The sequence below is a fragment of the Protobothrops mucrosquamatus genome, unplaced genomic scaffold, assembly GCF_001527695.2.
Source record: "Protobothrops mucrosquamatus isolate PMUCROS unplaced genomic scaffold, P.Mucros_1.0 scaffold_215, whole genome shotgun sequence".
In the NCBI taxonomy this organism is placed as follows: domain Eukaryota; kingdom Metazoa; phylum Chordata; class Lepidosauria; order Squamata; family Viperidae; genus Protobothrops; species Protobothrops mucrosquamatus.
In genome coordinates this window covers 1067963-1092321 of record NW_015386291.1, presented here as the reverse complement: position 1 = coordinate 1092321, position 24359 = coordinate 1067963, and the positions used below count along the sequence as shown (strand labels likewise).

General features: G+C 38.6%; 1 protein-coding gene across 2 annotated transcripts in view; it reads right to left on the bottom strand.

Moving 5' to 3' along the window:
• DNM2 (dynamin 2) overlaps positions 1-24359 on the bottom strand; it is a 228574-nt gene that overhangs the window by 13232 nt on the left and 190983 nt on the right. For both annotated transcript variants that reach the window (XM_015827536.1, XM_015827542.1), the window contains exon 15: positions 7159-7268. In XM_015827536.1, coding sequence (XP_015683022.1) covers positions 7159-7268 — 110 coding nt within the window. The remainder of the gene's footprint in view (positions 1-7158; positions 7269-24359) is intronic.

The window sequence follows — 24359 nt, the reverse complement described above, 5'->3', positions numbered from 1 at the left end:
AGAGGGTTTGGGAAGGATTCCATGGATGAGAATCCTCCAGGGGAAAACAACTCAAGAGGCTTGGGAAATTTTGAAAAGTGAGATAATAAAGGCCCAGTCTAGCACAATACCAACAAAGAGGAAAAATAACAGCTCTCAAAAGAAACCAGCATGGCTGCATAAGGAACTCTCTGATCAATTGAAAGATAAAAAGAACAAGAATAGAAAGTGGAAAGAGGGACACATAACTAAGTCAGAATATCAGCAAATAGCCCGAGCCTGCAAAGACGAAGTGAGGAAAGCTAAGGCTCAGAATGAACTAAGGCTTCCAACCAAAGTCAAAAATAACCAAAAAAGCTTCTTTCAACATGTAAAAAACAAGAAAAAAGTGAAGGAAATGATTGGTTCATTAGTGGGTGAAAGTGGCAAGAAGGTGACAAGCAACAGGGAGAAAGCAGAACTATTTAACTCATTTTTCGCATCTGTCTTTACACAAAAGGGAAAAAACAGACCAACCTATCAAAAATAGTGCCATAAAAAACAAAATAGAGATACAAGTTAAGTTAGGCAAGAAAATGGTAAGTGAACACCTGTCCAGCCTAGACGAGTTCAAATCACCAGGACCAGATAGATTACACCCCAGGGTTCTTAAGAAGCTGGCGGATGTGATCTCAAAACCACTGAACTATATTTTTCAAAGATCCTGGAGCATTGGGGAACTACCAGAGGACTGGAAAAGAGCTGATGTAGTTCCCATCTTCAAAAAAGGGAAAAAAAAGGACCAAGGAAATTACAGACCTATCAGCCTGACCTCAATACCTGGGAAGATCCTGGAAAAGATAATCAAACAACGAATCAACCAACACCTAGAGGCAAACAAAGTCATTACTAAAAGCCAACATGGGTTTGTCAAAAACAGATCATGCCAGACAAATCTTATTGCATTCTTTGACCAAGTGACAAAATTAGTGGATCAGAGGAATGCTGTGGACATAATTTACTTGGACTTCAGTAAGGCATTTGATAAAGTAGATCACAACCTACTACTTGATAAGATAGAAAAATGCGGGTTACACAGCAGCACCACCAGATGGATCAGTAGCTGGCTGACCGGCCGTACTCAGCATGTGGTCCTCAATGGAACCGCATCTACATGGAGGGAAGTGTGTAGTGGGGTGCCCCAGGGCTCTGTTCTGGGCCCAGTGCTCTTCAACATCTTCATCAACGATCTGGACGAGGGGATAGATGGGGAACTCATCAAATTTGCAGATGACACCCAGCTGGCAGGAATAGCCAACACTCCAGAAGACAGGCTTAGGATACAGGAGGATCTGGACAGACTTGAACACTGGGCGCTATCTAACAAAATGAAATTCAATGGTGAAAAAAGTAAGATTCTACATTTAGGCAAGAAAAACCAAATGTACAGGTATAGTATAGGGGATACCTTGCTCAATAGTAGTAACTGTGAGAGGGACCTCGGAGTCCTAGTGGACAATCATTTAAATATGAGCCAGCAGTGTGCTGCAACTGCCAAAAAAGCCAACACAGTGCTGGGCTGCATTAACAGAGGGATAGAATCAAGATCACGTGAAATATTAATACCACTTTACAATGCCTTGGTAAGGCCACACTTGGAATACTGCATCCAGTTTTGGTCACCATGATGTAAAAAAGATGTTAAGACTCTAGAAAAAGTACAGAGAAGAGCAACAAAGATGATTATGGGACTGGAGGCCAAAGCATATAAGGAAAGGCTGCTGGAATTGGGTATGTCTAGTTTAACAAAGAGAAGGACCAGGGGGGACATGATAGCAGTGTTCCAATATCTCAGGGGCTGCCACAAAGAAGAGGGAGTCAGGCTATTCTCCAAAGCGCCTGAAGGCAGGAAAAGAAGCAACGGGTGGAAACTAACCAAAGAGAGAAGCAACCTAGAACTAAGGAGAAACTTCCTGACAGTTAGAACAATTAACCAGTGGAACAACCTGCCTCTAGAAGCGGTGGATGCGCCAACACTGGAAGTTTTTAAGAAGAAACTGGACAGCCATTTGTCCGAAATGGTATAGGGCAGTAGTGGCGAACCTATGGAATGGGTGCCAGAGGCGGCACTCAGAGCCCTCTCTGTGGGCACTCGCGCCGTCACCCCAGTCCTAGGCCTTCAGCTGGGTTTTATAAAACCTTTTTGCTTTAGGCCTCCACCGCCATGTGCAAAAAAAAAAAAGGTTCAATCAGTCAATTTCAACTTCTCGCAGGGAAAAAAAAGATCTTGCAAAGTTGGAATTGATTGATTAAACTTTTTAATCCCACCCAGTCTGCTGTTACCACCGCAGCCACACCCACCCAACGGGCCACGCCCACCCAATGGGCCACACCCACTCAATAGGCCACGCCCACCCAGCACCCGACGATACATAAGTGGGTTTTGGGTTGCAGTTTGGGCACTCGGTCTCTAAAAGGTTCGCCATCACTGGTATAGGGTTTCCTGCCTGAGCAGGAGGTTGGACTAGATGACCTCCAAGGTCCCTTCCAACTTTATCATTATTATTATTATTATTACAAAGGAAATATGTTGAAGTGAATTGATTATATATAGAGAATGAGTGATATTTGAATCACAAAACATGTGACAGAAGAGAACATGAGTTGATTGAAAAACCAAGAAAATCATGGTTGGATGGAGTAGATAAGAGGAAGAACAAAAGAAAATAAATTGGTGTATGAATATATGGGAAGCAAGGTTGGTTGTCAAACAGAATGAGGTATAGTGAATAGTATTAGTGTAAACTAAAGTTAGACAAATTTCTCTATTTGTATTTTTTTGTCTCCAATTTCTTTTGCTTACTATTTCTTGCTTGTTTCACTTTGTATAGCATTATTTACCCAAAAGGGGATAATGTGAATGTATATATGTGTGAAACTGTAAGAAAAATGAAATAATGAAAGATTCTTCAAATATCAGAGAACTTGGATCCTAACTAACCATTATATGATCAGAATGGTTTGTGTCATTATCCACAACCTTTCGTTTCCTTGAATTTCCATACAATTCTTATCACTATGGACCATTTAGGGCCGATTCAAATTGCCCAGAAAACAACAGCCTACAAAAAGGCTCTAACTATTCCACCTCTGCTCACCCATGATCAAATTTTCCCTCTTCATCTAACCACTTTAAAAAGTGGTTTTTACTTTTTAAAGGAGATTTTATTAAAGTTATTGAACAAACCAAGAGAAATGGACTTTGTTAATCTCTTTTCAAAAGTCACATCTCTGCAGCACAGCTCAAACTTCCATCATATAATATGTAACAAAAGGCAAATTTGGTTTAATTATCAAGATATAAGCATATCTATGAAAGGTGGCTAAAGGCCACTAATCTTCAAGACCAGTGTTTTTATGCAAATGCTGTTACTCTGCTGTAACACAATGCTATTTTTTTACAAGATAGAAAAATACTTGCAATTTTCTTCTATTACATACAAAACAGAACAATATAACATACACATATATATACTATACATATAGAGAAAAAGAGAGATGGGGAGATTCAGGCAGATACAAACACTAATCTGCAAGTCTCCATCATTTTGGTTTTCTGGCAAGACCATCCAGTGAGAATAGAATAGAGCTGGAAGGGACCTTGGAAGTCTTCGAGTCCAGCCCCCTGCTCAAGCAGGAGGACCTATACCATCTCAAGACAAGTGACTGTCTAGCCTCTTCTTAAAAATCTCCAGTGATGGAATGCCCACGATTTCTGGAGGCAAGCTGTTCCCCTGGTTAATTGTCCTCACTGTCAGGAAGTTTCTCCTTAATTCCAGGTTGCTTCTCTCTTTGATCAGTTTCCAACCATTATTTCTTGTCCTGCCCTCTGGTGCTTTGGTGAATAATGTGACCCCCTCTTCTTGGTGGCAGTCCCTCAAATACTGGAATACTGCTATCACGTCTCCCCTATTTCTTCTTTTCTTTAGACTAGCCAAACCCAAGTCCTGCAGCCGTTCTTCGTATGTTTTAGTCTCCAGGCCTTTAATAATCAGTTGCTCTTCTCTGAATTTTTTTCCAAACTCTCAACATTTTTTTTGTGATATGCTGACCAAAATTGGCTGCAGTATTACAGGTGTGGTCTTACTAGGGTTTTATAAAGTGGTACTAATACATTGCGTGATCTTGATTCTATGCCTCTGTTTATACAACCCAGCTTTTTTGGCGCTGCTGCACACTGCTGGCTCATAGTCAAGTGCTGGCTCATAGCTTTTTTGGCGCTGCTGCACACTGCTGGCTCATAGTCAAGTGATCGTCCACTAGGGCTCCAAGGTCTGTTTTTAAGCCAGGTCTCGCTAATCTGTACTTATACCTGTGATTTTTCCTGCCTAAATATAAAACTTTTCTCCACAATGAAACTCATTTTGTTGGATAGGGCCCATTGTTCAAGTTCCTCAAGATCTTTTTGGATCCTGAGTTTGTCTTCTGGGATGTTGGCTACTCCTGCCAGTTTGGTTTCATCTGCAAATTTGATGAGTTCCCCTTCAATTCCCTCATCTAAGTCACTGATGAAGATGTTTCCCACGCTTCTTGCGTTGTTTTCCGCTTTAGGATTTTCATCCATGGGATCTTTCTTAGGCTAGCTCTGAGTTTGTTAAAGTCAGCTCTTTTGAAGTTCAAGACACTGATTGGATTGTTTTCTGTTGCTAGTGTTGTATTATATTAAATTCCAGTATGACGTGGTCACTTTCACCCAAGGTTCTGGCAATATCAACTTCCAGTATCACTTCTTCTCTATTAGTAAGAATTACGTCCAGTATAGCTTTACGTCTGGTTCCCTCCTCCACCATTTGGGTTTCAAAGTTGTCGGCTAGGTTGGTTAGGAATCTGTTTGATCTCCCGCTTGCTGCAGAGTTTGTCTCCCAGTTGATATCTGGATAGTTGAAGTCTGCCATTACTACTGTGGTATGCTTCCTACATACATTTGTTAACTGGTTGGCAAAGAGTTCATCTATTTCTTCTGATTGGTTGGGTGGCCTGTAATATACCCCTATGGCGATACCACTTTTTTTTCTCTTTTATATTGACCCATATACATTCTGGAGAGATTTTTATCTTTGATCATGTGCATTTCTGTAGATATGTAGTGTTCTTTTACATATAGTGTAACTCCCCCTCCTCTTTTTGTAGACCTGTTTCTTTTGAACACTTTGTATCCATCCATCAGTCCATTCATGAGTTTTGTCTCACCAGGTTTCTGTAATGCCAACTATGTCATACCCACCCTCGTGTACGATTGCTTCTAGTTCACCCTGTTTATTCCCAAAGCCTCTATGCCTGTTCGTGGGTATGTTTCCTGCATCTCCTGATTGTTGTTTTAGTTTTTCTTTTTTCTCATCACTGCCTACCTCATTGTTTGATTTGTTTTCATGGGATTTATGATTGGTTTGGGGTTCTAGGGATTCTAAAGATTGGTCACCCTTCCCCCTCAATTTTAGATTAAAGTCCTCCTGATGAGTTGGGCCAGTCTTTTTCTGAGTACATTTTCCCCTGTTTTCGTGAGGTGCAGACCATCCCTTGCCAAGAGTCCTTCACTTAGGAAATGCAGTCCATGATCCAGGAAACCAAAGCTTTCTTGGCGACACCAACCCTTTAGCCCAGTGATGGCGAACCTTTTAGAGACCGAGTGCCCAAACTGCAACCCAAAACCCACTTATGTATTGTCGGGTGCTGGGTGGGTGTGGCCTATTGGGTGGGTGTGGCCCATTGGGTGGGCGTGGCCCATTGGATGGACGTGGCTGCGGTGGTAACGGCAGACTGGGTGGGATTAAAAAGTTCAATCAATCAATTCCAACTTTGCAAGATCTTTTTTTTCCCTGCGAGAAGTTGAAATTGACTGATTGAACCTTTTTTTTTTTTTGCACATGGCGGTGGAGGCCTAAAGCAAAAAGGTTTTATAAAACCCAGCTGAAGGCCTAGGACTGGGGTGACGGCGTGAGTGCCCACAGAGAGGGCTCTGAGTGCCGCCTCTGGCACCCGTTCCATAGGTTCGCCACTACTGCTTTAGCCAATGGTTTATTTCTAAAATTCTTTTTTCCCTCAGTGGGTGATGGCCTTTTTTAAGTTTTTGAGCTCCAATTCCTTATTTTTTACTGGGGGTCTTCTTCCCTTCCTATTGGGACTTCAAACTTAATTGTTGCCTTCATTTCTGTTGCTTGCTGCTCCGGCCTCTTGTTGTTTTCTCTGCGGGCCCCCTTCTGTCCTTCAGTGCTCGTCTCTGCTCTGGTCAGGCCTGCCGTTCAGCTTTCCAGTCAGCTCAGCTGCTCTGTCTGGTCTGCTCCTCTCAGCTTCAGAGATCAGAGAGCTCTCTGGCTCGAAGTCTCTTGCTGCTGTTGCATTCCTCCCCCTCCCCCCTCAGGTTTTGCCACCTGCAATTCCTCACAGCCAAAGATCAGGCTAGCAGGGGTGGGGGCTGCTGGTCTCGCTGGGGAGGAAACGCTTATCCAGTCCTCCACCTGAGGCAAGTCTCCCCTGGGGAGGGCTGCAGGGCTAGAGGGAGGTAGGGAGAGGGCTGTGGGAGTCAGGCTGTCTCTGCTTTTCTGGGCCCTGGGGAGGGCTGCCTGGCTGCCCCCAGGAGTTGGGCTGCCTTGATAGGGGTGTGGGCCTAGGCCAGGGGTAGGCAACTTTGGTTTTTTTATGACTCGTGGACTTCAACTCCCAGAATTCCTGAGCCGGCCTAAGCAATTGCTGAATAAATGCTGTGACTCATCGGTTTGCTGTTTCCAAAGGTCTCCCTCCTTTCTGCTGTTCAGCTGCCGGTTCGCTGCTCTCAGTTGCCTTTTTTTCAGCATTGGGCTGCTTAGCTGTGCTCCAGAGCTGACTCTCTTGTTCTCTGTTGCTGGCTGTCTCCGACTCCACGTGCAGCCATTCATTCACAGCGTTCCTGTTTGCTGGTGATTTCCTCATTGCCCCAATTTCTTCTTTTCCTTTATCCTTACTATCTTCATTATCTTACTTTCTGCTTCTTTTTCTTCCCTTTTTTCCCTCCCTCTCCTAGTACCTTCCTACTTAGTTTAATTATTTCTCTCCCCGTGATCCAATACTGTTTCCTACGCTGCCACCATCTTGGAACCAAATATGTGAACTGAGTCAAGGAATTTAAATTATAAAGAGCTAGAATAAAGGAGACATTATTCTTACCTTTGTTCTGTGTTAAAAATGGCAAAGACATGCTTATTGGACATGAAGCCTTTCTCCACATCTCTTATTTTTAGGTTGTCTAGAGGCAACATATATTTCTTCTCTTTCTCCTATAAGAGATAAAAAAGTTACATGTAATTTTTCTTTTTTTCTTAAAATGTGAACTCAATACTCTAATAAAAAATGATCTGTGTTAAAATGAAGAAAATGAAAAGAAACCAGTTGATTAATGATAAACTACTGGTATTCCCAGTTCTACACTGGGAAAACCAGCATTCTAGCCATGCCTACACCATCTCTTAGACTGAGACCAAAAGACTCGCATTTACAGTTTACCCAGAGATATATCATATGACATGACATGACATGACATTCCTCTTAAGGCTATTTTTTCCAATGGCTGAGCATTTTTAATTTCCTCATTTAGTTTTTCCTCCTATAATATCTGGTAAAAGTCATTCAGATTTTGTTTAATAATTTTATGCTGTTTCTGAAATCAACATCCTCAGATTTTTAGTGGCACTTAAGTACTGTGATAATGAAATAGATCCTTGATGTCCTTTACAGCAGGGGTCCCCAACCCCGGTCCGTGGACCGGCACCGAGCTGCAGCATGCCAGAAACCAGGCCGCGCAAACAAGCAAAGCCCCATCCGTGGGATACAGGCAGTACATGAAACCACGCCCCCTCCGGGCCGCAAAATACCCTCTCTCTGTGGAAATGGTCCCTGGTGCTCAAAAGGCTGGGGACCTCTGCTTTACAGGTCCCATTGCAGGGGCAAATTCCAGTCTCCCAACACAAAAAATAATAGTAATTTTTTTGGATAAAGACTTTGTAGTGGAAATCTGCAGCATCTTAAAAATTGGTGGGAAGAATGTAGAAACAAACAATGGACTTGGGAATGAAAGAGCAGGTTTCTAAAACAGTTTTCTTTAATAAGAGGCAGCTTAATGATAGAGCTCCCATCATCCTATGATTCACAAAGAACAGCCCCTGCAAAAACTCCACATCTGGAAGTGTTTATAGCTCTAAATGCTGTGTCCCTCCTTCCACGCTGCATGCACACAGAGTCCCAAAAGTGATGTGTTCTTTTATATGAAAGCCACAAACCATGCATTCCCCACTTTGATTTTCTGAAAGGGCCCAACTACTTTCCAAGCTGGATTCAGCTGCAGACTTTGCCATGTCAAAGGAAAAGAAATGATTTCCCCCCCATAGAACTCCTCTACTTACAATTCTAAGAATAGAGAACTAAATAGAAAGGAAACATTTAGATTCTGGCCCCACTTGCCCAGTGTTCAGACTACCTATTCAGGAAACTACAAAGATGTACAGTAGTCTGCACATTGGTTAGATTGGGTTGGATAAGAATCATTTCAGAGGTGCTGTCTACTCAGGTAAGGTTCTACCTCTTTCTTGGGGAAAAAATTTATTCGAAGTTTTAATTATTTAATAAAAAGGCAGGTAATTATTTGTGCTCTTCATTTACTAAGAGGTGAGTTCAGAGTAAAATCTGGTATTAAATATTTAATTTGATGTTCAAAAGAACCATTCTTCTTAATCCTGTATATAATAGAAATGTGTATAGTGTACCGATGCAGTTCTGAGGAAGTAAACAATTGCAAATTCAACGAAGGAAGTAATTCATTTTTATCTAGACCAGTGGTGGCGAACCTATGGCACGGGTGCCAGAGGCGGCACTCAGAGCCCTCTCTGTGGGCACACGTGCCGTCGCCCCAGTCCTAGGCCTTCAGCTGGGTTTAATAAAACCTTTTTGCTTTAGGCCTCCGCCGCCGTGTACAAAAAAAAAGGTTCAATCAATCAGTCAATTTCAACTTCTCGCGGGAAAAAAAAAGATCTTGCAAAGTTGGAATTGATTGAACTTTTTAGTCCCACCCAGTCTGCCGTTACCACCGCAGCCACGCCCACCCAATGGGCCACACCCACCCAATGGGCCACACCCACCTGGCACCCGACGATGCATAAGTGGGTTTTGGGTTGCAGTTTGGGCACTCGGTCTCTAAAAGGTTCGCCACCACTGATCTAGACTCTGTTGTTTCTCAAAAGAATGTGTTATTATCTCACTGACAAGCAGCATCCCCCCCTCCCCACCAGAAAAAGGCTCCTCACTCTGAGGAAGAGGGTTGCTTATGAGATGAGATTAAGAAAAGAAAAACATTTGTACTACCTTAGTAAATTCAGTTTCCTTTAATATGAACTCCTTAGCTATTGAATGGAAGGGGGGGAAAGCTATGCAGCATACTTGCTAAGGATGATGCCTGTACAGTGTTAACAGGAAGACAAAAGATATTGCATTTGGGTCTAGCTAATTTGGAAGGCATCTTCCAGGCAGAACAATTCAAGAAATGTAAGCACATGTCTAACTTTAGGAGTTAGGAAATGTATCAGAGAAGAATATATTGTACTGTGACTTATTTCTAGAAATTAAACATCACAGACTATACTATTCACTAAAGAAATCTGGCTACAGTCAAAGAAAAATCAGGATGATGACCTTATAAAAAAAGCTACATGCTTCTTGTAAGATGTGCATAATATAAATGGGAAAATCATACAGAACTAGGCAAGGTTTCTGGAAAAAAGCATTTCAGTAAGGAAATCCTGTCAATAAAACATAAAGAGCCTATCAATGACCTGCTATTTTAATTTGCTTTTACTTACTTTGCCACTTTTCACTATATACTACAGAGGGTGCTGGCCCAGTATCAACATCTGATTGCTTCAAGATTTCAGAATTCAATTTTATTCGTATGTGCAGGAAGACAGGTCATTATAACAAGCCACTTGAATATTTGCAATTACTTGTTTCCCTGTCTTAAGGTAAGAAGTAACAATTGTTCTACTTCTATTCTTACATTTATTATGTCATAGAACAGTGGTTCTCAACCTGTGGGTCGGGACCCCATTTGGGGTCGATCGACCATTTCACGGGGGTCGCCAAGCAAGGCTGTCCGCCATTTTTTTGTCTGCCATTTTTTTCCCCTTTTCCGACGGGTGCCTTACCTCCCTTGGGCTGGGCCAGCTGGTGGTCGGCCTGCTCCGTCTCTGCCGCTTGCCAGCTATGCCTTGGCCAGCGCAGGGGGCGGAACCATGCATGCACGGCGCTCCCGGGCAGGGAAAGTCCTCGACTTACGACCGGTTGGGTAGTCCTCGACTTACGACCGTTTAGTCCCCGACTTACGACCGGTTTAGTCCTCGACTTACGACCGGTTGGGGTCGCGGCATTAAAAAGGTTGAGAACCACTGTCATAGAATATAACCTAATGACATACCAATATCACTTCTTCCAAGTATCCCATTATTGATCTTTCCAATTTTTAAAAAAACTTCAGATATATATTTTTTACAAACATTTTATTCCATATTATTTTGCCTTCTAAGACAGTGATGGCAAATCTTTTGGGCTTGGCATGTTAAAAATTCAGAAAATACCTATCTTGACTCTGCTGGCATGTCATCCCTCCCTCGCCCCTCCCCCCCGAACAAAGGACGCCTCTCCAGACTTCCTGTCCAGACTCTCCTCTCCTCTCTGGACCCTCTGGAAATTGTGGAGGCTTTTGGAATATCCCAAAATCAGATAATTCTTTGCATGATTTCCAGAGATTTCAGAGGCCGTGCAAGAGCAGGGCCCACACTTTCCAGAGGGCCAGAGGATTGGCGGGTCACCAAAAATGGCATAATGTAAAATATATTCATGACATGTCACTATCAGTCTAATATATGGCAGGAAGGCATGAGAAATAATATATTCTATAATGTAGCTTTCAGACTAGAAGGTGGCAACCTGCAATCTCCCAATTTCCTTTTGTTGTAATCTCCGAGGCTTCCGCTGTTGTATCATTGACCTGGAACATCATGACTGTCTAATATCAACTGTCCAGCTTCTTGATATTTTAAGAAATACATCCAAACCTCCAAATCCCAGCTCTACGTAAAGAGCTAAACTACCACTATGTATTGTAAGTGTACGGTTCAACTCCCCCCCCCCCCAAGCATCAGAAAGTTTTCTAAAAAGCACACTTCAGGTTCCCTAGAAAGATTAGATTGATTCTGCAATATTTGTATTTAGATAGTGTAATTCATTTGATAGACATATTTATTTTAGTAATTTCTCCTTATTTTACTCTGCTCTACTATTGCTGACTAAGTATATTTGTGAACTACCTTAATTGGGTTTGTTCCAGAGAGGAGGCCAAATGTTTCCCAATTAATTAAATGAAAATAGATTCCTGCAAATTCCATTTCTCCCTTTCCAAAAATAACTTATGTTTTCCTCTATCATTCCTTAAAACCAATCTTTTTTTTAAATATAAATTTTATTAGTTTTAATAGGGTTGGGGATAAAATGGGGTCGGGATTAGGATTGGGGTTTGGGTTTTCCAAGGTAACATTTTCAATATTTAGCAAACAGCATATTATCTGGATACATGTATTTAACTAAGAATAATAGATGTAGTTAATTATCATAAACAGTATTAATTACTCAGTAGCCTTCTTCTTACTAATATATATTCAAAATTACATGTCAATTCCTTTCTCTCTGACTCGTTTTTGATAAAAGTTATCCCATGTTCTAAAGTAGACTGAGTCTTCTTTCTCTTTAATCTCTAAAGTCAGTCTATCCATTTCTGCGCACTGTAGAATTTTCTTAATTAATACTTCTTCAGTTGGTAAGTTTTCATTTTTCCAATATTGGGCAAATACAATTCTTGCTGCTATTAATACATGTAGTATTAGATATCTGCAATCTTTCTCATATTTGGCTCCTATTATTCCTAACAAAAACAGTTCTGGTTTAAAGTCTATTTGTTTTTTAGTCATCTTCTCCAACCATAAATGTATTTTAGCCCAATACCTTTTTGCTTTAGGGCATGTCCACCAGATATGGTAATAAGTAACTGGCCTTTGTTTGCATTTCCAACAATTGTTTGAAGTATTTTTAAACATTTTCGCTAGTCTCATTGGTGTCATGTACCATCTGTAAAACATTTTGTATAGGTTTTCTTTATATGGCACTGCTTCAGTTAATTTAATATTTCTTTCCCATAATTTTTGCCACTCTTCTAATTCTATAGTATGTCCAAAATTATTTGCCCACATTATCATTGTTTCTTTTACTTGTTCTTCCTCCATCTTTAAATTTAACAGAAATCTATAGTTTCTTGATCAACTTTTCATCTGTTTTTAACAATATCTGATCAAAGTCTGTCTGTTCTTTATAAAATCCCACTGTTTTAACATCTTTTTCATATCTCATTTGAATTTGCAGATATGGCCACCATGCTAAATCAATACCTTGTTCTTGTAATTCTTGTCTGTCTTTCAATTTTCCTTCATTATTCAAAATATCTTTATAAGTCACAACTTTATCGTAGTTAATTAAATTTGGGTAAGCAAAAGCTTCCATTGTTGAAAGCCATTCAGGTATCTTAATACTGTATATATTTTTCTTTTATTCTTTCCTATTCTGAAAGAAGTGCATTTCTTATAAAATGGTTTTCAAAGTATCTATGTTTCTTTCCATACCACAGAAAGGCATGCCAATCGATTTGCAGGTCATGCCCTTCTAGGTGCAGTAGTCTTTTATCTCTAAGCATTATCCATTCTTTAAGCCATGTTAGAATGGTTGGTTGGTAATATAACCTCCAGTCCGGCAGTCCAAACCCTCCACTGTCTTTTGCCTCTTGTAGCATTTTCACCTTGATTGTAGCTTTTTTTTCCTTGCCAGATAAATTTCAATATTATTGTATTCAGTTCATTAAAAAAGGCTTTTCCCAGCCTTTCCCAGGGATCGTTTGGAATAAAAAGAGTATTTTTGGTAGGATATTCATTTTCACTGTTGCTATTCTCCCCAACATTGAAAGTTGGAGGTTCTTCCACTTTTCCAAATCCAATTTTATTTGTTTTAGCAGTCTTGCATAGTTATCTTCTTTTACTGTTACACATCTTGCTGTTAAATAAATTCTCAAGTACTTGACTTTTTTAACTATTTGAAGATTTGTTTTTTTTGTTAGTTGATTTTTTTTTTGTTTTTCTGTAAAATTCTTTGTTAGCACTTTGGTCTTTTCTCTGTTTATTGTCAACCCTGTCACTTCTCCAGATTTTTCTATTTTCTCCAGAAGCTTAGTGCTTGTTTCCAGTGGATCTTCCAGTATAAAAAACAGGTCATGTGCAAATGCTTGTAATTTATATTTTTCATCTTTTATCTCCAGTCCTTTAATTTCTGTATCTTGTCTAATGTTTCTATTCAATACTTCCATTGTTAGTATAAACAGTAATGGAGATAGTAGACACCCGTCTTGTGCCCTTTTTAATGTTGAAATTTTCTGTATAGTCTCCATTTATGATTATTTTAGCAGTTTGTTTACAATAAATTGTTTGAATTGCATTTATAAAGTTTTTTCCAAAGTCCATTTCTGCAAGCTGCTGAAACATAAATTGCCAGTTTACGTTGTCAAATGCTTTTTGTGCATCAAGGAATATTAAAGCCATCTGTTTCCCCAGATGAATTTCATAATACTCTTAACACATCAAGGATCATTCTTAGATTATTATTTTATCTGTCTTTTAGGTAAGAAACCATTTTGATCTGTGTGCATAAATTCAATCAAAAATTTCTTTATTCTTTTTGCCATTATTGAAGCAAAAATTTTGTAGTCTACATTTAATAATGATATTGGTCTGTAATTTGTTATTTGTGTCAAATCAAAGTCTTCTTTAGGTATTAAAGTAATATTGGCTTCAGTCCATGTATTTGGTATTTTAGCCTCCAGGAGAATTTCATTACACAATTCTTTCAAAATCGGACTTAATACATCTTGTAGTGATGTATAGAATTCTGCAGGTAATCAATCTGGGCCCAGAATCTTATCCTTCTTTTGCCTTTTTATGGCCTCTATAATCTCCATCATTGATATTTTGCCATTTAATATGTTTCAGATATTCTCCGGAATTTTTGGTAAGTCTGCTTTTTTAAGTACTGTTGTATTTTTTCTTTTGGAATTTCCTCTGCCTTGTACAGTGTCTCATAGTAATCTTTAATAATTTTTTTAATTGTATCATTTTGAAACTGTAATTCTCCTTTTGGATGTTGCAGCTTAGTTATCAATTTTTTCTCTTTTTCTTTTTCAGTCTATATGCTAACCATCTCCCCAGTTGTTGGCATTTTCAAAGAAATTCTGTTTAGTCCTTTTAATCTGTTGAGCCATTATTTTCATCTTGGCTAAATTTAATTTATGCTTTATTATCTCCATTTGTTTCTTAAGTATTTTCATTTGTGGATCTATTTGTAATTCTGATTCTAGCTTTCTGAGTTCTTTCCTCAACTTTAACTGTAATTGTTTCTTTTCTTTATTCTTTTTAACAATATAAGTTATAGCCAACCCTCTGAAATATGCTTTAGCTGTGTCCCACACATTTTGAAATGATGTTTCTTCTTTCTTATTTATTTTGAAGAAAAATTCCATTTCCTTTGTCGCTAGTTGTAAGAATTCTTTTTCTTTCAATATAGATTTATTCAAGGACCATCTTAATTTTTTCTTAGTTCCTTTCCAAGTCATTTTTATTGGGTTATGGTCTGCCCAAACATTAGTTTCTATCTCAACTTCTTGTATCATCGTTTTCAATTCCAAAGATGTCCATATCATATCAATTCTAGACTATGATTTATGTCTATTTGAATAAAATGTGTATTGCAATTTCTTTGGGGGGTTTTTCTCTCCATATACTGTATCTTGAATGTAGAGTTCTTCTATCATTTTTAAGAACGTTTTAGTTTTAGGTAATATATTTCCTCCTTTTCTCCCTTGTTTGGCGCTTTTATAGTCCAAAGTTCCATCTACTATTGCATTAAAATCTCCCATTATACAAAGATTTTGATAGTTTAAATCAGACATGTCAAACTCGCGACGTCACATATCAGGACGGTTTTACCATTGCTGGCAATGGGGTGGGTGCGGCTTCCGAATGACATGTCCGGCCCGCGGGCCGGCAGTTTGACACCCCTGGTTTAAATCTAGTATTTTTATATAGTTTTTTTATTATTATTAAATTTTATTAGGTTTTACAAGGGTAGGAAAGGATTAGGGGTAGGGTCGGTATGGGTATTGGGTAGGGTTGGGAAATAGAGTTAGGGTAGGTACAGTAGTCATTCAACGCTTTAGCAAGTGGACTATCGTCTGGGTACAAATATTAAATAACAGTAATTAATATAATATTAAACACTTATAATCACTAAAAATAGCAATAATCATAAAAGTAATAGTTAATCCATAAATCTCATTCAGCCTGTTAAGTTTCACGTTCCTTTCTCGCTAGATCGTATTGTTAACCATTGATAAAATTTTTCCCATGTTTTAAAGTAATCTGAGAATTCTTTCTCTTTAATCTCTAACGTTAGTCTGTCCATTTCTGCACATTCTAAGATTTTTGTAATTATAATTTGGTCAGATGGTAAGTTTTCATTTTTCCAAAATTGGGCAAATGCTATTCTTGCGGCTGTCAATACATGTAATATTAAATATTCATTCTCTTTTCCATAATTAAATCCAAATATTCCTAGCAAGAACAATTCTGATTTAAATTCTATCTGTATTTTGGTCATCTTTTCCAACCATATATGAATCTTAAACCAAAATTTCTTTTCATAAGGGCATACCCACCAGACATGATAGTAAGTGCCTGGTTTTTGTTTACATTTCCAGCAATTATTTGATACATTTTTAAACATTTTTGCTAGTCTAACTGGTGTCATATGCCATCTATAAAACATTTAATATAAATTTTCTTTGTATGAAACTGCTTTAGTAAGTTTAATAATTCTGTCCCAAAGCTTTTGCCAATCTTCTAAATCTATAGAATATCCCAAAAAATTTGCCCACACTACCATTGTTTCTTTTACTTGTTCTTCTTCCATCTTCCAATTTAGAAGAAATTTATAAAGTTTCTTAATCAAATTTTCGTCTGTTTTCAAAAGTATTTTATCGAGTTATATCTGTTCTTTGTAAAATCCCATTGATTTTACATCTTTTTCATATCTTGTTTGAATTTGCAAATACGACCACCATGTTAAGTCAATGCCTTGTTGTTGAAGAACTTGCCTGTCTTTAAGTTTTCCATCCTTGTCCAAAATGTTTTTATAAGTAACAAGTTTATCATAGTTAATTAAATTTGGGTAAGCGAATATTGTTGAAATGTTCAACATTTCCATTGTTGAAAGCCATTCAGGTAATTTAGTATAAATTTTATGTTTAATTCTCTCCCACTCATTAAGCAGTACATTCCTTATAGCGTGGTTTTGAAAGTATTTGTGTACTTTGTTTTTCCCGTACCACAGGAATGCATGCCAACCCAATTCTAAGTCATGTCCCTCTAGATCAGTGGTTCTCAACCTTTTTAATGCCGTGACCCCAACCGGTCGTAAGTCGAGGACTAAACCGGTCGTAAGTCGAGGACTAAACCGGTCGTAAGCCGAGGACTACCCAACCAGTCGTAAGTCGAGGACTTTCCCTGCCCGGGAGCGCCGCGCATGTGTGGTTCCGCCCCCTGCGCCGGCCGAGGTGTAGCTGGCAAGCGGCAGAGACGGAGCAGGCCGACCACCAGCTGGCCCAGCCCAAGGCACCCGCCGGAAAAGGGGGAAAAAATGGCGGACAAAAAAAATGGCAGACAAAAAAAATGGCGGACAGCCTTGCTTGGCGACCCCCATGAAATGGTCGATCGACCCCAAATGGGGTCCCGACCCACAGGTTGAGAACCACTGCTCTAGATAAAGAAGTCTTTTATTTCTCAATGTAATCCATTCTTTGAGCCAAAGTAGGATAGCTGCTTGGTAATAAAGTCTCCAATCCAGAAGTCCAAAACCCCCACTATCTTTAGATTCTTGTAACATTTTAGTTTTGATTCGTGCTTTCTTCCCTTGCCATATAAATCTCAATATTGTTACATTTAAATCGTCAAAAAATTTTTTGCCCAGTTTTACAGGAGCTGTTTGAAATAGGAAGAGTAGTTTCGGTAAGATATTCATCTTCACAGTCGCTATTCTTCCTAACAATGACAATTGAAGATTTTTCCACTTTTCCAAATCTACTTTTATTTGTTTCAGTAGTCTTTCATAATTATCTTCTTTTAGTGTTGTATATGTTGATGTTAAATGGACACCTAAATATTTAACTTTTTTAGCTATTTGAAGATTTGTCTTTTTTACAAATTGGGTTTTCTGTTTATCTGTTAAGTTTTTTGTTAATACCTTAGTCTTTTCCCTATTTATTTTCAGGCCGGCCACTTCTCCAAATTTCTCTATTTTCTGTAGAAATTTAGTAGCTGTTTCTAATGGCTCCTCCAAGATAAAAACCAAATCATCTGCGAATGCCTGTAGTCTGTACTTCTGTTCTTTTATTTCCAGCCCTTTAATTTCTGTATCCTGCCTAATGTTTCTAGCCAAGACTTCCAGTGTAAGACTTCAACTGGTCCAGAATGCGGCCGCGCGGGCGGTGTTGGGAGGGACTCGTCGCTCCCATGTGACACCGCTGCTGCGCGAGCTGCACTGGTTACCAGTGGTCTTCCGGGTGCGCTTTAAGGTGTTAGTTACCACCTTTAAAGCACTCCATGGCATTGGACCTGGCTACCTCCGAGACCGCCTTCTGCCACAGATTNAGGATTTTAGGTAGGGATGATTTTAAGAAAATTTTAATTGACACACAGCTTCGAATATTTGGCTTTTAATTTGGTTTTATGGGGGTTTTTTTGTTCTTTGATGTATTTTGTTTGTCTGTTTTAATATGCTGTGCACCGCCCTGAGTCCTACGGGAGAAGGGCGGTATATAAATTAAATTATTAAATTATTAAATTAAATTAAATAACAGAGGAGATAGTGGACACCCATCTTGTGCCTTTTTTGATGTCAAAACTTTCTGTATAATCTCTATTTAACAATATCCTTGCTGTTTGTTTATTATAAATTGTTTGAACTGCATTTGTGAAGTTTTTGCCAAAGTCTATTTCCGTCAGCTGTTGAAACATAAATTGCCAGTTTGGCGCTTTTATAGTCCAAAGTTCCATCTACTATTGCATTAAAATCTCATATTATACAAAGATTTTTATAGTTTAAATCAGACATGTCAAACTTGTGACATCACGTGACATCGCACAACGTATTGGGACGGTTTTACCATTGCTGGCAATGGGGTGGACGCGGCTTCCAAATGACGCATCCGGCCCGTGGGCCGGCAGTTTGACACCCCTGGTTTAAATCTAGTATTTTTTATATAGTTTTTGATAAAATTGTTCTTGTTTATCATTTGGTGCGTATATTGTCACCATCAGTATCTGTTTTTGATCCATCATTATTTCCACCATTAATATTCTCCCCTCTTCATCTGCATAAATTTGTTTGGGGTTCATCTTTTCTTTAATATATAAAGCTATTCCTCTTTTCTTTTGAGATGCTAATGTGAAGTAAAGTTTGCCAATTTTCGGTTGTTCTAACAATTTGTAATGTTGTCTCTTAATATGTATTTCTTGAAGACAAATTATATCCATTTTTAACTTTTGTAGTCGTGAAAAGATTTTTCTTCTTTTTGAAGGAGAATTTAGTCCATTTATATTTATTAACAAAATCCCACTCTCCTCCATCTTTTTCAGTTAGTCTTCTAGTCGATCTTATCTATCTCTGGTCTCTTGGTCTTGCTCCTTCTTCTGTATATGTGTTTTAATTTCTTCCTCCTCTCTTTGTTTAGCCACTCCTTCTACTGCTGTATCTTCTTGTTTCTTTGGTTCAGGGTCACCTCTTTCCAGAAATCTTGATGCATGGCTGAAGTTAGTAATATTTACTGTGTACTATAAAAGAAACTTGTTCAATTGGAAGAGGTAGGACACAAATTTTAAGAAATGCTTTTTCTAGAATACTTATTTTTTATAATATGTAAATTAAACTTTCAGATTTTCAGTGGCAATTTCAAATATGCAAAAATTATATATTCTATATGATCTGTGCAGCACAGAAATGATATAGCAACATTCTAGAATATTTTAAAAAATCAATTTGAGAGAAAAAAATGCATATAAAATAAACCACGCAACAAAACCCAGATAAATGGTAAGTTAAGGTACTCTACATTGTCAATAAAAGTTGAACATATCTCCCACAGTCATAATTAGAATGTGCTGCCATGCATCCAACTTTCTGTTTTCAGCTCTATCTCTTCCTCTGCAGGTTGAAGGAACACTGAAGCTCAGGACACCACAGGGCCAACTTCACTGATTGTACTGTCCTTGAGTTACAACCACTGTTGGACCAAAATTTTCATTGCTAAACAAGATGGTTGTTAAGTGAGTCATGTCCAATTTTGCAACCTTTTTGCCATAGTTGTTAAGCAAATTACTACAGTTGCTAAGTGAATCAAATAAGCAAATTGGCTTCCCCTTGTTGGAAGCTGGTTGGGAAGGTTGTAAATGTGATCACATGACCCCAGGTTGTGCAACTATTGTAACTATATGCTGATTGCCAAGGGTCTGAACTTTGATCATGTGACTGTGGGGATATGGCAATAGTCATAAGTTCAAGGATTGGTTGTAAATCACTTTTTTCAGTGCCATTGTACCTTGAAATAATTGCTAAACAAATGGTTTCAGTTCATAGTCCTTGCAATTTTTCTTTGCCATAATATGAAGCAATGCTATCTTCTACTATGTTTTCAATTTCTAAATCCAGCCTGTGGCTCAGAGAGTTCTTGTCAGTCTCCTACCTATCTACATCCAATCATTCTCAGCTTTTCTGACATCAGCCAAGGTCAGCAAGGTGCTAGTTGGTATTATAAATTGGTTTCAGATATTTGAAAACAAAAAAGGGATGGAGGCTGCTGTAGGCACCTGAGTTCCACAACAGCTACAACAGAGGAGCAGGTTGAGGAAAACAAGAACAGATTAGCAACATAAGCAGATTTTGAGAAGATCCAATTTGAGCACATGCCTGCTTCCAAAAGGGCATGCCATCATCAAAAGCAGGCAATCTATACTCAAAAGAGCGATCCCAATGCAAAACAAACAATTACGTTCAAGCATGGTTGGCAATATATCGAGAACAGACACCATTAGCTATGGGCTGCTGAAGAAGAAGAGGAAAGGATACAAGGAAGATATAAATATAGATATAAAATAGTCACCTATATGGGACAGATATTTTTATACTGGGGAACACAATTCAGCAAGCAAAAGGACAAAGTTAAGGCCCATTTTGCTGGTTATATGTTTGGTTAAACATGCATTAAATTTGCCAAATATACCTTAAGTTTCAGAGGCTGGAGGCTGGCAATTGAAATTAAAAATTTAGAATTTTCAAGCATGTGATTGACATACCACTGAGCCCATCTCCAATGTTCCCTCAACCTGCAGAGGAAGAAGAAGAGGGAGTGGGACTAAAACAACAAAAATAAGTGTAGGTGCAAACCCAATAGTACAGCATTAGTATCGGTCCTTTTTATCCAATTTTTGTTAATTTTTAATGTTCTTATTTTAATCTTAATGTTTTGATATTTTTATTGTTTCACATTGTTTTATGATATTATAAGCCACCAGAATTGCTTGAGTGAGATGTGTATCATATACATTTACTACATATAGAGAAAGAAAGAAAGAAAGAAAGAAAAAAAGAAAGAATTATATGCAAGCAGATGAGTGATCTACTGTACAGATTAATATAACTAACCCTCATAATCATAATTTAAATAATGACTGTTAATTAGAGCAACTTTCTTGTTCGTTCATATTTGTGCTCCTTCTATCTGTAGACTCACTTTAGTTAAGGTCAGCTCTTAATGGCAAAATGATCATGACCATGTAGCTTTCATTGTCAACAATATGGACATGATTTGCCCTTATTTTTCCCCCAAGTCCCCAATCTAGTTTACAGTCTTGCTGGCCACTACAGTAGCTCAGCCATACACTAAAGTATTCATTCCTTTATTAAACCACACCACACACAGCATACTGACTATTGCTTCACATACTTTTCCACTGATATTATTTCTTACCTGAATCTGGCTCCAAAGGTACCTGGGAGCACTTGACAAAAAAAAAAAAAAAGCAATAGCAGCTATGTGGCTGAAACAGAAATCCTCTTGTGTGTGTGTGTGTGTGTGTGTGTGTGTGTATGTGAGAGAGAGAGAGAGAGGGAAAAAGAGAGAGAGAAAGAGCACCCATCTGACAGACAATATGCTGCATTCTTTTCCATGACTTCCTTGTTTTTAATCACGAAACAGCCACTAGGCAAAGAGCAAGATAATGTTATGCATGGCATACACACATGCAAGGAATGTCATTACAGTATGCTTCTTCCCTTCACTCCACAATTTTCAAATAAGAGAACATAACATACAATCATGTGAAGAAGAAAGTAGACCCTCTTTGAGTTCTATGGTTTTACATATCAAAATAGGAGATAGTAAAAATCATCTGGTCCTTAGCACTTCTTAAAAGTAGGTAAATACAAGCTGAGATGAAAAACAACACACAACATATTACACCATGTCATTATTTTACAAAAAGAAAGCCAAAATGGAGAAGCCATGTGTGAAAAACTAAGTACACCCTTGCTGCTTCTATAGGTATAAAGAGGTTAAGTAGCAACCAGGTGCTACTAATCAAGTGCCCTGGATCAATTGATCATCAGCAAGTGTGTCTACCTCTATAAAAATCAAAGTTTTAGATGTCTCCTGGTCTCCAGCATTGAGGTACACAATGCCAAACAGTAAAGACATCAGCAATGATATTAGAGAACATGGCAATACACTTAAATTTGCAAAGTTGCATCTTGAAAAAAATCACTTGACTTTTGGAACAATGTTTTTTGGACAGACAAGACCAAAGTGGAGATGTTTGGCCCTAATGCACAGCATATCGGTGTAAACATCCCATTTCAACTGTCAAGCAGCGTGGTGGTGGGGTGATGATTTGGGTTTGTTTTGCAGTCACAGGACCTAGGCACATTGCAGGCATTGAGTCGACTATGAACTCCTCTGTATATCAAAGTGTTCTAGACAAGTCAAATGTGAGGCCATTTGACAGCTAAAGCTTGGCTGGAAATGATCCCAAGCACACCAGCAAATCTACAACGGAATGCCTGAAAAAGAAAAGAACCAGGGTATTGCAATGGCCCAGTCAAAATCCAGATCTCAACCCAATTGAAATGCTGTAGCAGAATCTCAAGAGAGTTGTGCATAAGCAAATGCCCACAAACCTCAATGAACTAAAGCAATGTTGTAAAGAATATTGGGTCAAAATTCCTCCACAATGATATGAGAGACTGATAAAGTCATACAGAAAACAATTACTTCAAGTTATTGCTACTAAAAGTGGTTCTACAAGCTACTGAATGATAAGATGCACTTAGTTTTTCACACTTGGCTTTTCCATTTTGGCTTTCTTTTTGTAAAATAAATGATGACATGGTGTAATATTTACCTACTTTTAAGAATTGCTAAGGACCACATGACTTTTACTATGTCCTGATAGGTAAAACATAGAACTCAAAGAGGATGTACTCTCTTTTTCACATGACTGTAAATCTCAGAAATTAATTAGACATGTATTTCTGACTTGCTAAACCATTCACAATTTAAGTTGTCATAATTTTGTTCTCTTTTAGGGGAAATACTCTGACTTACATTAGTCCTTGTCTGTGATAAAATTATTGCAACTTAACCGGAATCACTCAATAGCAGCTCAACTATCAGGGGAGATAAATATTTCAATTTTTCTACATTTTTAATGCAATAATGTATAAAAGTTAAGCATTAAGCAAAACTCTTCAAACTTCCAATTTAGAGCTTTAAGACACTGTAAACTCCAGCTAATACTTTCTCAGTGGAAAATCTTTATAATATACAATCTGAAAATTGAGAATTCTCACATAAAATGTTCTCTAAAATGAGATCTAGAGACACTGGTAATAGGATGATAGCCTATTGGTGTGTGTGTGTGTGTGTGTGTGTGTGTGTGTGTGTATGTGTGTGTGTGTGTTTCAAAATTTGGATTGCTAACAAAGAATTAAGGGAGAACTGGAATAGCCATTTCGAACTTTTTAGTTCTTTTCAACCAGACATACCCTTTTGAGATTCGAACCTGGGCTGTCTGCATGTTAGGCAGATGTATTAACCTCTATGCCACAGGCTCTTTCTCACTTTGTCAGCTATGAGACAGGGGAGAAGAATTATCTTGAGTTTGGTGCACCCTGTCGGCCCAAATATGGGAGAAAGGAATCTTTTGCCTGTATCAGCTCAAAATATATGATTAAAAATAACACTGAAGACAGACGAGTGACTCCTGGGTATATCCATGGTGAGAAATAAAATGTGAACACCAGGAGATTGCAAAACAGTTTAACTTTTAACTGTTTTGCAATCTCCTGGTGTTCACATTTTATTTCTCACCAAACTAAAAATCCGACTCTTGGGTGTAGTCATAATAAAAAGCAAATAAAAGCCGAGCACCAAGAGGAATAAAATTTTAAAATTTTAAAAAAGATTTAATGAGCCAAGCTTTCGTCAGAACCATCTAACATCATCAGGGCGTTAAAACAGCAGTCTGGAAGAAACCCTTTATATAGCGTTGATCGCCTGCATCCGGCTCCTGCTACTGTCAATGCTGCAAATACTGTATATTCTTGCTTTGACAACATGCAGAGCTGTCTGGCATTTTTATAGTTAAACCAGGCAGAAGGGGAAAAGAAACCGGAAGTAAATCACATCTCCCAAGTTGATTGGAAGATGTGAACCATGACCCCAAAGAAAGGTGGAAGAGAAATGCTTAGAAATACATGCATAGCGGAAAAGAAGCCAATCCTAAGCATTTCCTCCATGTTGTGCTGACGTATCTGTAACATTAATAAATGCTTTTAGGAGAAAATATGCCTGAAAGTCCTTTTTAGTGTTTTGTTAATCAGACACATGACAGCTACGTGTTAATGGACCCAGCTGTTCCTGCCGTGTTATGGGCAAGGTGCCTACTCCAATGTAAGAGGTCCCTTTAAGTGTTTTACGACTTCTATCGCAGCTATTCTCTACCCCCGCCCTCCAGGTGGGGGGAACACTTTCTATCCTCCCCGTCCGGAGCGCACAAGTTCCTTTCCTCTCCCTTTCCCTTATCTCACCGCTCAGATGTAATGTTTCTATCCCCCCCACGGGGGTTATC